This window comes from Chiloscyllium plagiosum, unplaced genomic scaffold (genome assembly GCF_037043375.1).
Source record: "Chiloscyllium plagiosum isolate Xiang-an unplaced genomic scaffold, Cpla_swu_hap1 HiC_scaffold_22, whole genome shotgun sequence".
In the NCBI taxonomy this organism is placed as follows: Eukaryota; Metazoa; Chordata; class Chondrichthyes; order Orectolobiformes; family Hemiscylliidae; genus Chiloscyllium; species Chiloscyllium plagiosum.
In genome coordinates, this window is record NW_028270160.1 from 15,033,589 (window position 1) to 15,047,186 (window position 13,598).

The window sequence follows — 13,598 nt, forward strand, 5'->3', positions numbered from 1 at the left end:
CAAATGATAAACTGGCTTTAGAGGGAGTGCAGCTCTGAGTCACCAGAATGATGCATGGGCTTCACGAGTCAGATTTTATAAAGAAAGGTTGCATACACTCAAGTCCACATCCACTTGAGTTTAGACACTAATCCAGATGATTGTAACAAGAAAGGAATTAATGTGGATACAGTGGGAAAAATTATTTCCTCTGCTTGGGAAAAGTGGGATCACGGGCCATAATGTCAGGAAGAGAGATGGTCACTCAAGAACAAAGCCAAGCAGAAATATAATATAAAGAGGACAAAAAGCTCCTCTCCAGACAGTATGTATTGTGCTTTGTAAAATAATCTTGGGAACAATAAAAATAGGGAAAGGTTTGGTGCCAGAGGATTGGCAGCTAGCTAATATTGTACCTATACCCAAGGTGATAGATAAAACATATCTAGGGAAATATAGGAAGCCACCTTAACTTCAGGTGGTCAAAAATAATGGAATTCCTAAAAAGAAGAAAACAGGACCAAAAATAGAAAAACGAGTAGTCAGGATGAATTTCAAAAAGGAAAAACATCTTGCTTGACCAACCTTAAGTTCTTTGAGGTGGCAAAAGACAGAATAGGTAAGGATAATGCAATAGATTTTGCATATTTACATACCCAAAAAGGCCTTTGGTAAGGTGCTTCATTATGGATAAGGTCAGAGAATGCACAATCAGGGGATAAGTGACAGATTGAATAGCTATCTGGCTTGACGACAGAAAGCAGAGAGTGGGAGTAAAAGACAGTTTTTCAGAGGAACAGAAGGTGGGAAGTGGGATCCTACCAGAATCAGTGTTTGGACCATTCTCGATCACAATTTATATGAACAATTTAGACTTTGGCAGCAAAAGCATTATTTTTAAATTTGCATGCCATATTAAATTGGGGTTATAGTCAACACTCATGAGGAGCATTAGAATATGAATCAATAATAAACTTGAAGTATGGATTAATAATTGGTAAGAATGAGGTGAGACATGAGACCTGGGAAATTAAGAATCAAAATGGGGTACAGGAACAATAGGATTTGGGAGTACAAATACACAAATTCCAACAAGTCACAACATGAGTCATAAGGCCATAACAAAAGCAAGCCAAGTACACAGGTTACTCTGAACCTGCAATGAACATTAGTCAGATAAAACTCAAGTGTGCTGTTTGCTGTACTGGTCACCAAATGTAAAAAGTTTGCACTGACAATGGAAAGGGCACAAAAAAGATATCACACCTAAGGAGAAAGGCTAAGTCTCTTCTCTAGAAAAGTGGAGGCTGACTGGTGAAATCCTAATACTTCAAACAATTAACGACAACGTAGCTTATATAGTGGAATCAGAGATTGGATCTGAGAGTCTCCTCAGGATCTTATACATTTTAATAAATTCATTCAGGGTTACCCTGCAAGGAAAGGTTAGGCCTACATCTGCTAGAGTTAGAAGAATGAGAAGTGACTTTTTTTGAAACGTGTAAAATCCTGAGGGGACTTGACAGAGTGGATGCTGAAAACATACCTCCCTTTATGGCAGGGTCTAGAACTACTGGGCACAATTGATTCTGCAGGTGAGAAGAATTTATTTTCCTCAAAGAAGATCGTTAATGTTTGGCATTCTGTTCCCCAGAGAAGAGTATAGTCAGAGTCGCTGAATATTGTTAAAGCAGAGTTTAAAACTTGATTGACACAAGAGACAACGGCAGACAGTAACAGAGTGGAGACCACAAACAGAACAGCCATGGTCTTTTCAAATAGTACAGGTTTGAGGGATGAATGGTCCAATTCCTGCTCCTGATTTGTAAGTTCGTATTAATACAGACCTTTAAAATTATGAGGGGAATTTCTCGAATTGATACAGAGAGTGTTTCCACTTCTGAGGAAAACTAGATGTTATCGTTATAAGATAACCATCAACAAGGGGATTCAGAAAAAAACTCTTTACACAGAATGTGGAATTCACCACCATATGGAGTGGTTGAAATGAAGATAACTGATGGATTTAAAGGGAAGCTAGACAAATACATGTCTACAAGACCAGTCAGTTTTACGTCAGTGGTCAGCAAGATACTGGAGAGAATTCTGAGAGATAGAATTTATGACTATTTGGGAAAACATAGTTTGATTAAAGATAGGGAAAATTGCGGTCTTTAAAGGCAGCAGCAATTTGGTATGTAACTCTCACTATATCCCCTCCCACGTGGTTGATGATGTCCTCCAGCGCATCTCATCCACCCCACCACCAGAGATATATTTCCCTCCCTACCCCTATCTGCTTTCCCTAAAGACCGTTCCCTTTGCAACTACCTGGTCAGGCCCACACCCCTCCCAACAACCCACCCTCCCCGTCCAGCACCTTCTCCTGCCACCACAGGAATTGCAAAACCTGTGCCCACACCTTCCCCCTCACCTCCATCCAAGGGCTCAAAGGAGCCCTCCACGTCCATCAGAGTTTCACCGGCATTTCCACATGTCATTTACTGTACCTGTTGCTCCCAATGCGGTCTCCTCTACACTGTGGAGACAGGATGCCTACTCGCAGAGCGCTTCAGAGAACATCTCCAGGACACCCACACCAATCAACCCCACCACCCTGTGGCCGAACACTTCAAAACCCCCCTCCCACTCTGCCGAGGATGTGGAGATCCTAGACCTACTCCATCACCACCCGACGCCTGGAGGAAGAACGCCTCATCTTCCACCTCGGGGCCCTCCAACCCCATGGCACCAATGTGGACTTCACCAGTTTCCTCATTTCCACTCCCACCTGACCCCAGTTCCAACCTTCCTGCTCAGCATCGACCTCATGACCTGTCCCATCTGTCCATCTTCCTTCCCACCTATCTGCACCACCCTCCCCTCCGACCTATCACCTTCACCCCCACCTCCATCTACCGACTACACTCTCAGCTACCTTCCCTCCAGCCCCACCCTCCTCCAATTTATTTCTCCACCCCCAAGGCTCCCAGCCTCATTCCTGATGAAGGGCTTTTGCCCAAAACGTCGATTCTCCTGCTCCTCAGATGCTGCCTGGCCTGCTGTGCTTTTCCAGCATCACACTCTTGGCTCTAATCCCCAGCATCTGTGGTACTTACTTTTGCCTATGACTTTGAGGGGGTCAGGTCATGCCTCACAAGCCGTATTGAGTTCTTGGAAGATGTGACAAGACAAGTTGACGAAGGTCGAGCAGTGGATGTGGTGTTTATGGATTTCAGTAAGGCATTTGGTAAAGTTCCCCATGGTAGACTCTTTCAGAAAGTTAGGAGGTATGGGATATAGGAAAATTCGGCTGTCTGGATACAGAATTGACTGGCCGAAAGAAGACAACGAGTGGTAGTGGATGGAAAGTATTCCACCTGGTGACTACTGGTGTCTTATAGGATCTGTTCTTGGGCCTCTGCTCTTTGTAATTTTTATAAATAACTTGGATGAAGAAGTGGAAAGGTGGGGTTAGTAAGTTTGCCGATTTCACAAAGGTTTGTTGTGTTGTAGTAAGTAGAGTAGATTAGATTAGATTACCTACAGTGTGGAAGCACACCCTTCAGCCCAACAAGTTCACACCAACCTCTGAAAAGCAACCCACCCAGTCCCATTTCCCTACATTTACTCCTGATTGATGCACCTAACACTTTGGCAATTTAGCATGGCCAATTCACCAATTCATCTTTGGACTGTGGGGGGAAACAGGAGCACCCGGAGGAAACCCACCCAGACAAGGGGAGAATGTGCAAATGTCGCCAGAGGTGGGAATTGAACCCAGGTTCCTGGCGCTGTGAGGCAGCAGTGCTAACTGCTGAGCCACCGTGCCGCCCCATGTGTCAAGGGCTGTTGCAGGCTACAAAAAGACATTGACAGGATGCAGAGCTGGGCTGAGAAGTGACAGATGGAGTCCAACCTGGATAAATGCGAAGTGATTCATTTTGGAAGGTCGAATATGAGTGCCGAATACACGGTTAAAGACAGTATTCTTGGCAGCGTGGAGGAACAGCTAGATCTTGGGGTCGACATACGTAGATCCCTCAAAGTTGCCACCCAAGTCGATAAGACTCTTAGGAAGGCATATGGTGTTTTGGCTTTCTTTAACAGGGGGATTGAGTTTAAGAGCCATGAGGTTTTGCTGCAGTTCTATAAAACCCTGGTTAGACCACAGTTGGAATATTGTATTCAGTTCTGGTAACCTTATTATAGAAAGGATGCAAATGCTTTAGAGAGGGTGCAGCATTACCTGTGTCTCTGGATTTTCAGTCCAGCGATAATACCACAAGGCAATTGCCTCCCTTTTATTCGCTCATTAGAATATGCTTGGGAGCTGAATGGCCTCCTCGTGGACCGATGTCTCTACTTCCAGGCTTGAAGCAGGAACGCTTTTGATAGCATCCACAAATTTCACCACCAGACCAGATGAGTGTCATACTGGATTTGAACTTCAACTAATAAGCCATAATTATGAACTATCAGAAGTATAATCCTTCAGATGGTACATGAAACCCCAGTTCAGACAAAAGATCACCAACCTGAAAGACTAACTGCTTCTCTCTCCACTGAAGGTACTTGAGCTGTATTTTTTTATTTTATTTCAGACTTCTATCACCTGCAGTACTTTATTTTTGGGCAGGACTTGTTTGAAGAAATGATTTGAAAATTAACCTCAGATGGTCAGGTATTTATTTTGCTGATCCTAAATAATTTCCAACAAGAGGGAGCAAAAAGAGACAATGGCAGATGGTGGTAACAGATGTTACGTAGCTGTAGTGACTGAGCTTCGCTGCATGTGCTATGTTGCTGATCTGATTTGGCTGCGAGGTAGCCTGATGGGAGCCAGGCAGCAGAAAGAGACTGCAGGATGGAAGTCAGGAGGAGAGTTCAATCAAACTGCAGGCAGAGAAAGGCAGGACAGAGCAAGAATAAAAGTAATAAGTGAATGTGTAAGCAAAAGAAGAAAAGTAAAAATAAAGAGAAAGAAGAAAAATATAGGAAGATTATTTAAAAATGTCAGGGAGGTTTTAAAAAAATACAACAAATAATAGATGTGAGAGGTTGTAGCTTGATATAACTTTGAGCATGGGCAGTTGAAGGCATTCTGACTGATGCTGAAAGAAGACAGAACAAACTTGCATTTCTATAGCACCTTTCATGACCCCAGCATGATCCATCACACTTTACATCCAATGAAGAACTTTCTGAAATGCAGTCAATGTTGCCAACTAGGAATGGCGACTGTCAATTTGCTAGCAACAAGCTCACATAAGTACCACAAAAAAATGATGATCAGTTATTTTTAGATCTGAATCTAAAGATAAATGTTGACCTGCATACCAGGATAACTCCACTTTACTTCTTATATTAACGGATGCAGAGATCTCAGCTTAACTTACGGTTTGAAATGTGTAGCTTGTCCACCAGTGAATCCCTCCCTCAGTATTGACCTTCCAACCATACAACCTTCTTTCAGTACTGACCCTCCTTCTGCAGAATGCTCCCTCAGTACAGATTGCCAACAATGCAGCACTTCTTCAGTACTGACCCTCCAATAAAAAAAAACTTCACCAGTATTTCTTTTACGATTGGAGCTTTTGCTCAACCTCCAAAACAGTTGTTCCCTTACCACAAAACCACGGCATTATTCCACTTTCCATGCTTATAAAAACACTCCAGGCGATTACAAGATTCAATAAGACAGATAGGGATAAAATGACATTCTCTGGTGCAAGAACAGATGCAAAATTAGAATAAGTCTGTCTTGGGATTTTGAAGGCTGGAGTTGTTTATATTTCATTCAATATTGCTACCTTGCAATAAAGAACAACATTACACCTAGCTTCCCAATCACTCATTGTGCCTACACACCAGTATTTTCTAATTCCGATACCAGGACACTCAGACACCTTTGAATTGTTACAAGTTGGAATGAAGCTCGAAGTGTGGTGGAAGATTCAGTAACAAGTTTCAAAAAGAAATTGAATAAACACTCCCCATTTAAGTATGGTTATACTTGTTTATTTTACTGAAAAAATAGCCAAGTTCATATTTTCCCATGATACTTCATCGCCCAAATTTTTTGTCCACTCACTTAACCTAGCTTTTCAGATTTACATCCTCTTCGTAACTTAAGTTCTTACTTATTTTTGTATCCTCAACAAATTTAGCAACCATACTTACAACCCTTTTATTCAAGATATAGTTGTAATCTTGAATAACTATATTCACTGATCCCCAAGGCACTCCTTTCATCACATAATGCCAACTTGAAAGTTACCCATTTATACCTTTTCAAGGCAAGCATCTTTGAACACCGCAAAAAACCTTCAAAGACTTGAAATGGTGGAGCAAGCTCAAGGGGCTGAATGGCTTCTGATCTATAGGTTTGCACAAAATGGTTTTTAGCTTCATTAGATTTCTAAAAACAGAAAACCTGCGGTCTTGCACGGTTTTTAAAAAATTCATTACCTAAGTTGTGAATTCTCTAGCAACATTAAGGAGACAGATTCACAGAATCCTCCAGTACAGAGGCCCACCATCTTTGAAAGAGTTAAAAGTCACACAACACCAGGTCATAGTCTTTGAAAGAGTTATCCCATTGTCCCCTCCTCTGTAGTTTTCTACAAGCCCCATAAATGTTTTCAGTTCAAATGTTTATTCAATTCCCTTTTGAAACTTGTTACTGAATCTTCCACCAAACTTCAAGCCTCATTCCAACTTGTAACAATTCACAGCAAATTCTCCCCACCTCTCTTGGTTCGCCTGTCAATCATCTAGTCGCTGATTGCCTGATGCCATTGAAAACAGCTAACCTTTACTTGTTTAATCAAAACCCCTCATACTACTAAGCCTCTTCTTAATTTTCTTTCTGTTCTTTATGATGGGTGACAGGAGGAGGGAATGCCTTAACAGCTTGAAGTTCTGGCATTCTGATTCAGAAGCATGGACAATCCTGCCATATGCACAAACAAAAATGCACTCATTTGTAACTCACAATGTTTGTCGCCAGAATGTTGTCATCTAGCCAGTTCAATGCTTGCAGCAGTGGATGTAAATTAGCCTTAATACTCATGGGCTCATCTCAACTGCCTCAGATACACAGCAGTGTTTTCCGACACCTCTGATGAGTCACTGAGTTTCATGGCTGGTGCCTCAAATCATGGAGCTATTTTATCATGTGATTCAGCTGGGTTCACAACTTAATAGCAATTGAACTGTAAAGTTTATATTCAAGTTGGTTCAAGTATAGAATTATTCAGAGCTGCTACCACATGTAGTAGTTGGGGTAAACAGTACAAATAATTTAATGAGAAGCAAAGGAAAAACAACTAGAAGCATATAGTAACAAGATGAGGTAAAGTAGGGCAGGTGAAGTCTCGTGCACAGCATAACCATTGGACCAAGTGGTCTACTTTTGCTCAATGCAATGGATAAAGTTCATCCGTGAGACTGACTGGTGATAGGGAGTGTGAACTCTTCCCTTCAAGTCTCTGTCACCAATCTGGATCATATTCAGTGCACCTAATGATCATAGCCCTGTGTTCATAGGACTTCCCAATACATAAAGAAAAACATTAACAATTCACAGCAATCTGGTAAACATTAAGGATGATAGAGGAAGCTAGTACGCTGTTAATTTATATTTACAACAAAGCCACTTTTCAATGTGAGGTTTTCCTCAATTGTGACATTCAGTGAGAAACTCAGGCTATAAATAGGGGAGCAGTCTGCATTCTGATTCAGAGGCTAATTCATTTCAGAGTTTAATTTCTGGTGTTTAATCAATTGTACAGTAATCTGAGATGCTACAGAGGCAAAGCCACAAAAACCATCCTCAGACTCCCATGCGTAAAGTCAAACTCTCTGACCCTAATTCCATTCAGTGAAAAAGTTACCAGTTATGACAATCTGACAGCTGAATGGAAAATGGAAATAACTTCATAGATTCACTCACAGAGAACTTGCTTTTCTGTACTGATTAGATTAGATTAGATTCCCAACAGTGTGGAAACAGGCCCTTCGGCCCAACCAGTCCACACCGATCCTCTGAAGAGTAACCCACCCAGACCCATTTCCCTCTGAATGATGCACATATCACTATGGACAATTTATCATGGCCAATTCACCTGACCTGCATATCTTTGGACCATTGGAGGAAACCGGAGCACCCGGAGGAAACCCACGCGGACACAGGGAAAATGTGCAAACTCCACAGTCAGTCATCCGATGCTGGAACCGAACCTAGGACACTAGTGCTGTGAGGTAGCAGTGCTAACCACTGAGCCACCGTGCTGTTTATGGGAGCTTTCAATGTGTAAATTATCTTGTGATTCCCACATTGCAGAAATAACTACATTACAAAAATACTTGATCAATCGTAAAAATACACGGGATCTATTGAGGCTGTAAAAAATGCTATATAAAGGCATGTTTGCTTCTTCACTGACTCTTGTTTAAAAGTGCTGTTTCTGAACACCTGAAAAGCATGGGGAGTTTCAGCCTAGATTTTGCTCGTAGATCTCTTGAGTGAAATTGAACCTGTGACCTTTTGATTCACAGTTGAGACTGCTGCCCACTAGCCCAAGGTGTCACTAGATACCAGCAGGAGAAGGTCAAAAGGGTGACCGGGGCAGGAACTACTAGGGTCATGTCAAGATAAGATGAAGGAAACCAGGCAGTGATTCACACAGACTGTAATTTCTCAATAAAATGTACGTGGAAGATGCATCCCCAGTTTCCAACTTGACTCTTCTTTTCTTCCCGACGTTTTCTTCAGGTCTCCTTTTGGTCATCCCTTCTCTTATCCTGAATTTTATTTTAAAATTCACCCGTGGGAGATGGGCATCGTTTGCTGGCCAACATTTATTATCTGTTCCTAATTTCTCAGAAGGGCAGTTTGAGAGTCAGCCACATTGCTGTGGATCTGGCATCACATGTAGGCCAGACCAGGTAAGGATGGCAGTTTCCTTCCCTAAAGGGCATTAGTGAACCAGCTAGGTTTTTCCAACAATTGATAATAATTTAATGGTCATCATTAGACTCTTAGTTCCAGATTTCTTTTTATTGAATTCACATTCCACCATCTGCCATGGAGGGATTTGAACCCTGATTCCAAGAGCATTAGCTGAGTTTCTGGATTAATAGCCTAGTGATAACACCACTAAGCCGTTGCCTCCCCCATCACCAAACAGTTGACAAAGCTTCCTGATTTGAATAAAACAACCACAAATAGAGCAACAAAATAACAATCCTCAAACTGTTTTAGTCAACTGTGTAAATAGGATACCGTTCACCATCTTGTCCTCATCTTCAGACATCCCTCCTGCACTCTCAACCATTCTGCACACACACTCAGCCTTATCCTTCCTTCCCCACTGCTTCTATTCCAATTTATACACACCTATCCTTCCCTCACCCACCCATTTCATGAGAGAACAAGACAACAAAATGGCAAATATTAAAATATGGAATGCTTACATGTAGATGTCTAGCCATTTTCTGTAACAGTTTCTAATCTGTATCCTTTAATTCATTCTGGTCAATCATAGCCCTGGAGTATATTGTAATGCTGCTTGTAGGTACAACAGACACTCACCTGACCAGAGTTCACGCCAGGTGTAATGTAACCGTACTCTACATTTCTTCTGATAACAGATGAGTTTGTGAACTATCTGAACACATCGCCTACAAAATACAAAATCAAGGAAGCATTACACTAAAATGAAAAACAACTTGCATTTAATCAAGCATTTAAGCTTAATTAATCCGAAGTGACACTGAAGAAAAAAAATGAACAATTTTCAAGTATGACTACATCCTGGTTAAAAGAAGAATGTTTTAAGAGGAATACTGAAAGAGAGCGCAGGAGGGAAGTCTTCTAATCAAATTCTAGACAGTAGGCTGTGCATGGTTGAAGGCAAAACTGCCAATGAATGGAACGAGGGATGTGTAAAATAAAATGTGTAAAAAGAGCTGTTATGGAAAGTTCGGAGGAGGCTGAATGGATGCAAGTTTAGGATTGGAAGAAATACACAAGGACAGAGACCCTGAAGGGTTTTAAACATATGGCTGAAAATATCAAATTCAGTCATTGGGAAACGAGAAGCCAACGTGAATCTGTGAATACAGAGGTGATGAGTACATGAGACATATTTGTGTTAAGGTAGAGAGTTTTGGATGGACCATAATTTAGTGGTTACAGAATGGGAGGTGAGCCAGTACAAGAGTGTAACAAATTTGGAGCGGAAGGCACATGACTGAGGGCTTTAGATGAAATTAGGTAGGGAAGAGACAAGCAATGTTACTGAGTGGAAGTAGGTCCTGGACAAGACACAGGCTGGAATGCTCATCAAGGTTGACAGAAAATGGAGGACATGAATCCCTACAGTGTAGAAGCAGACCATTCAGCCCATCAAGTCCATACTGACCCTCTGAAGAGCATTCCACCCAAACCCACCCCTTCTCTACCCTAACCCTGTAACTCAGCATTTCCCACAGCAAACCCACCCAACTCGCGCATCTTTGGACTAGGCAATCAGAACTCCCATAGGAAACCCGTGCCAGTAAAGGGGTAATGTGCAAACTTCACACAGTCAATCACCAGAGGGAGGAATCAAACCTGGGTCCCTGGCACTGTGAGGCAATAGTGCTAAACACTAAGTCACCGTGCTGCCCCCATTCCAAAGACTTACCTATGACACAACACCGTAATAAACAAATATAGCTCCAGTATTCTTTATCCTGATGTCCAAAAATTGAAAAGACTTAAAAAACCAGAGGTAAATGGGCCTGTAGACATGTTGAGTTCAGGCCCTTTGGAAAATAAATTTTGCTTGGCTCAAACAGACCAAGTTTTTCCCCAAAAACCTGAACTCAGCATGTCTACATGTCTGTCTGTCTGTCTGTCTTCAACAAATTACCCAAACAATCCTAAACCCATTCAGGCATATCTGAAAACTGAAAATATCTTTTATCCAAAGAACAGCTGGCCCTGAGATTTTCAGATAAAGGATTCCTGACCTGTAGCAAGAGTAAAACTTATGGTCTATCCAGCCAACTCTGACTTGGCCAGTATTACCATCAGCTAGGATCCTATAGTCAGACGAGCAGTGCAAGGGTTGATAAACGTAATAAAAAGCAAGAACTGGAAGTCTGAAATAAAAATATGAGAAAGTGCTGGAAATACTCAGATATCTGGTATCATCAGCAAGGTCATCAACCTGAAATATTTAATCCATTTTGCACTGTTGAAGAGGCTGCCAGCCTGCTGATTAGATTAGATTCCCTACAGTATGGAAACAGGCCACCCAGACCCATTCCCCGACCCGACATTTACTCTTGACTAATGCACCTAACATTATGGGCAATTTAGCATGACCAATTCACCTAACCTGCACATCTTTGGATTGTGGGAGAAAACCGGAGCACTCAGTTATTTCCAAAATTATGTGTTTGTTCCCATGTTGCCAGTATCTACAGTGTTTGCTTTTGTGAAAGCCACATATCAATAACCTAAAAGCAGAAGCTGCAATAATGACATCAAGGAACAGGACATAAATGAAATTATGGCATGGAGCCAGGAGAGTATGTGGGAGGTAATTGCAAGGGCAAAACCAGGTGCAAGTGCTGAATGTACTCTATTCATGATTAGATGGATAATTGTAGAGCTCGATAAGAGCTGGACAATGTAGGAGGGGTGTGGGAGCAGGACTACAGAACAATCAAGGCACCTCACTGCAGCCCCAGTAAGCAGTTGCTTTTTTTTCGCTCCTGAATGGCTGTGGTGACAGAGGAAGGCATCTCACCTGACAGATTCATATCCAGCTCCAGAAAAAACGAACACAGATTTGGTATCAACATATTGCAATGACTTTGAAAATCAGAAGAAGATTGGCAATGGGATGATGGTTTGCAAGAGCTGAGGGGTTGAAGGTGTTTTCTCTGAGGTGAGTAGACAATAAGAATTGAAAGGGAAGGGAAACCTAGTTGAGGAAAGGGAACTGTTTACAATGCAAGACATGGGGGCTAGAAAGAGACTGGCTCTTCAGCAATTTAGCAGGAATGGATGAAGGGAGCAGAAGGCAAGTGTCATGAATAAGACAAACTCCAAGATAATATGAAGGAAAATAGGATGATAAGAAGAAATGAAGATACTGGTTCAGCAATGGTGGCTGTGAGAGGACCACATCTGACAGCAGACTGGTCTATATGTAATGAAGAAAAAGTTCCAGAGTAGAGCAGCAGCTGCAGAACTATGATGGTGGCAAGAAATGTATTAAAGAGTCATTCTGTGCTTAATGATGTTCATATGTGAACTGTTCAGACTATAGTTAATTTGCTTCAAGGGATCTAAAAAGTGGCACAAATCTAACATCATTATTAGCATCCTCACAACACACGCACACTAATTCCCAAATGCTCTATACAATCTTGCACTGTGCCATGCCAGAGGAGCAGATTATCCGATCGCATCAAGAATAGCAGTCAAAGGTACCATAATTAATTTTGGGATCTATGCTTAAAACACGAAAATTCATCAACTACATCTTCTACATTTTGGTTATCCTGGGAGTCTCAGGTCGGCTTCAGATGATGTTTTGTGCGAATGTTCTGATTTAATGTTACCATCAGTCTGGCAGAAAGTTTGATTATGGGGAGTGAATATTGGGGAGTGGGCAATGGGTGAAATTAGAAATTACGTTGAACTTACATGTAAAGGTCCATGGGGAACTCCTTCATCATGTGAGTGACCATAAACTCCACCATTAGATCTGGAAAACAGCAAATTAAGATGTGGAGTGCATTATCCCTGTAATTTATATATTCAATAACACAGAAAACTGCAATTCAGATGAACACCATTCTGTTACTTTCAAAAAGCAATCCATGCCTATTAAACTCTTGTGACACCATATCAAAATCCTTCTGAAAATCCAAATTTACCACAACCATTGGCTTTCCTTTATCTATTAGGTGCATCCTCACATAACTCCAGTAGATTCATTAAGCATGATGTGCCTTTCATAAACCTATTGTGACTTTGTCCAATTCCATTAATACTTATGAAGTGTTCTGTTATCCTCTCCTCAAATAGGTTTCCCTTCCCATTCAGCTGTTATTGTCTTCCCACCTCAGAGAAAACACCTTCAACCCCTCAGCTCTTGCAAACCATCATCCCATTGCCAATCTTCTTCTGATTTTCAAAGTCATTGCAATATGTTAATGATACCAAATCGGTGTTCATTTTTTCTGGAGTTGGATATGAATCTCTCAGGTGAGATGATTTTTAGGCCAACTGGTCTGTAAATTCTGTTTTTTATCTCTCACTTTTTAAATTTTGGGGTTATATTTGCCAGCCCCAATCTATAGGAACTACTCCAGAGTCCACATAATTTTCAAAGATGACCAGTGATTCATCCAATATTTCCAGGGCCACTTCATTTCATAATCTGGGATGTAGCTTATCAGGTCCCATCAGCCTATGAACTTCATTTCCCTAGCAATGTTTTCTTACTAATATAGATTTCCTTCAATTTCACCTCCTCAGTAGACCTTGGTTCCCTAACATTTCTGGGAGATTATTTGAACTCCTTCCTTGTGATGGCAGAACCAAATAG

The 13,598-nt window shown here is 41.4% G+C and overlaps 1 protein-coding gene across 1 annotated transcript in view; it reads right to left on the bottom strand.

Annotated features, from left to right (window-relative positions):
• The window catches only part of armh3 (armadillo like helical domain containing 3), a 152,537-nt gene that overhangs the window by 48,461 nt on the left and 90,478 nt on the right, over positions 1-13,598 (bottom strand). The window contains exons 19-20 of the mRNA XM_043712942.2: positions 12,692-12,752; positions 9,578-9,666 (exon numbers count right to left, since the gene is read on the bottom strand). Coding sequence (XP_043568877.2) covers positions 9,578-9,666; positions 12,692-12,752 — 150 coding nt within the window. The remainder of the gene's footprint in view (positions 1-9,577; positions 9,667-12,691; positions 12,753-13,598) is intronic.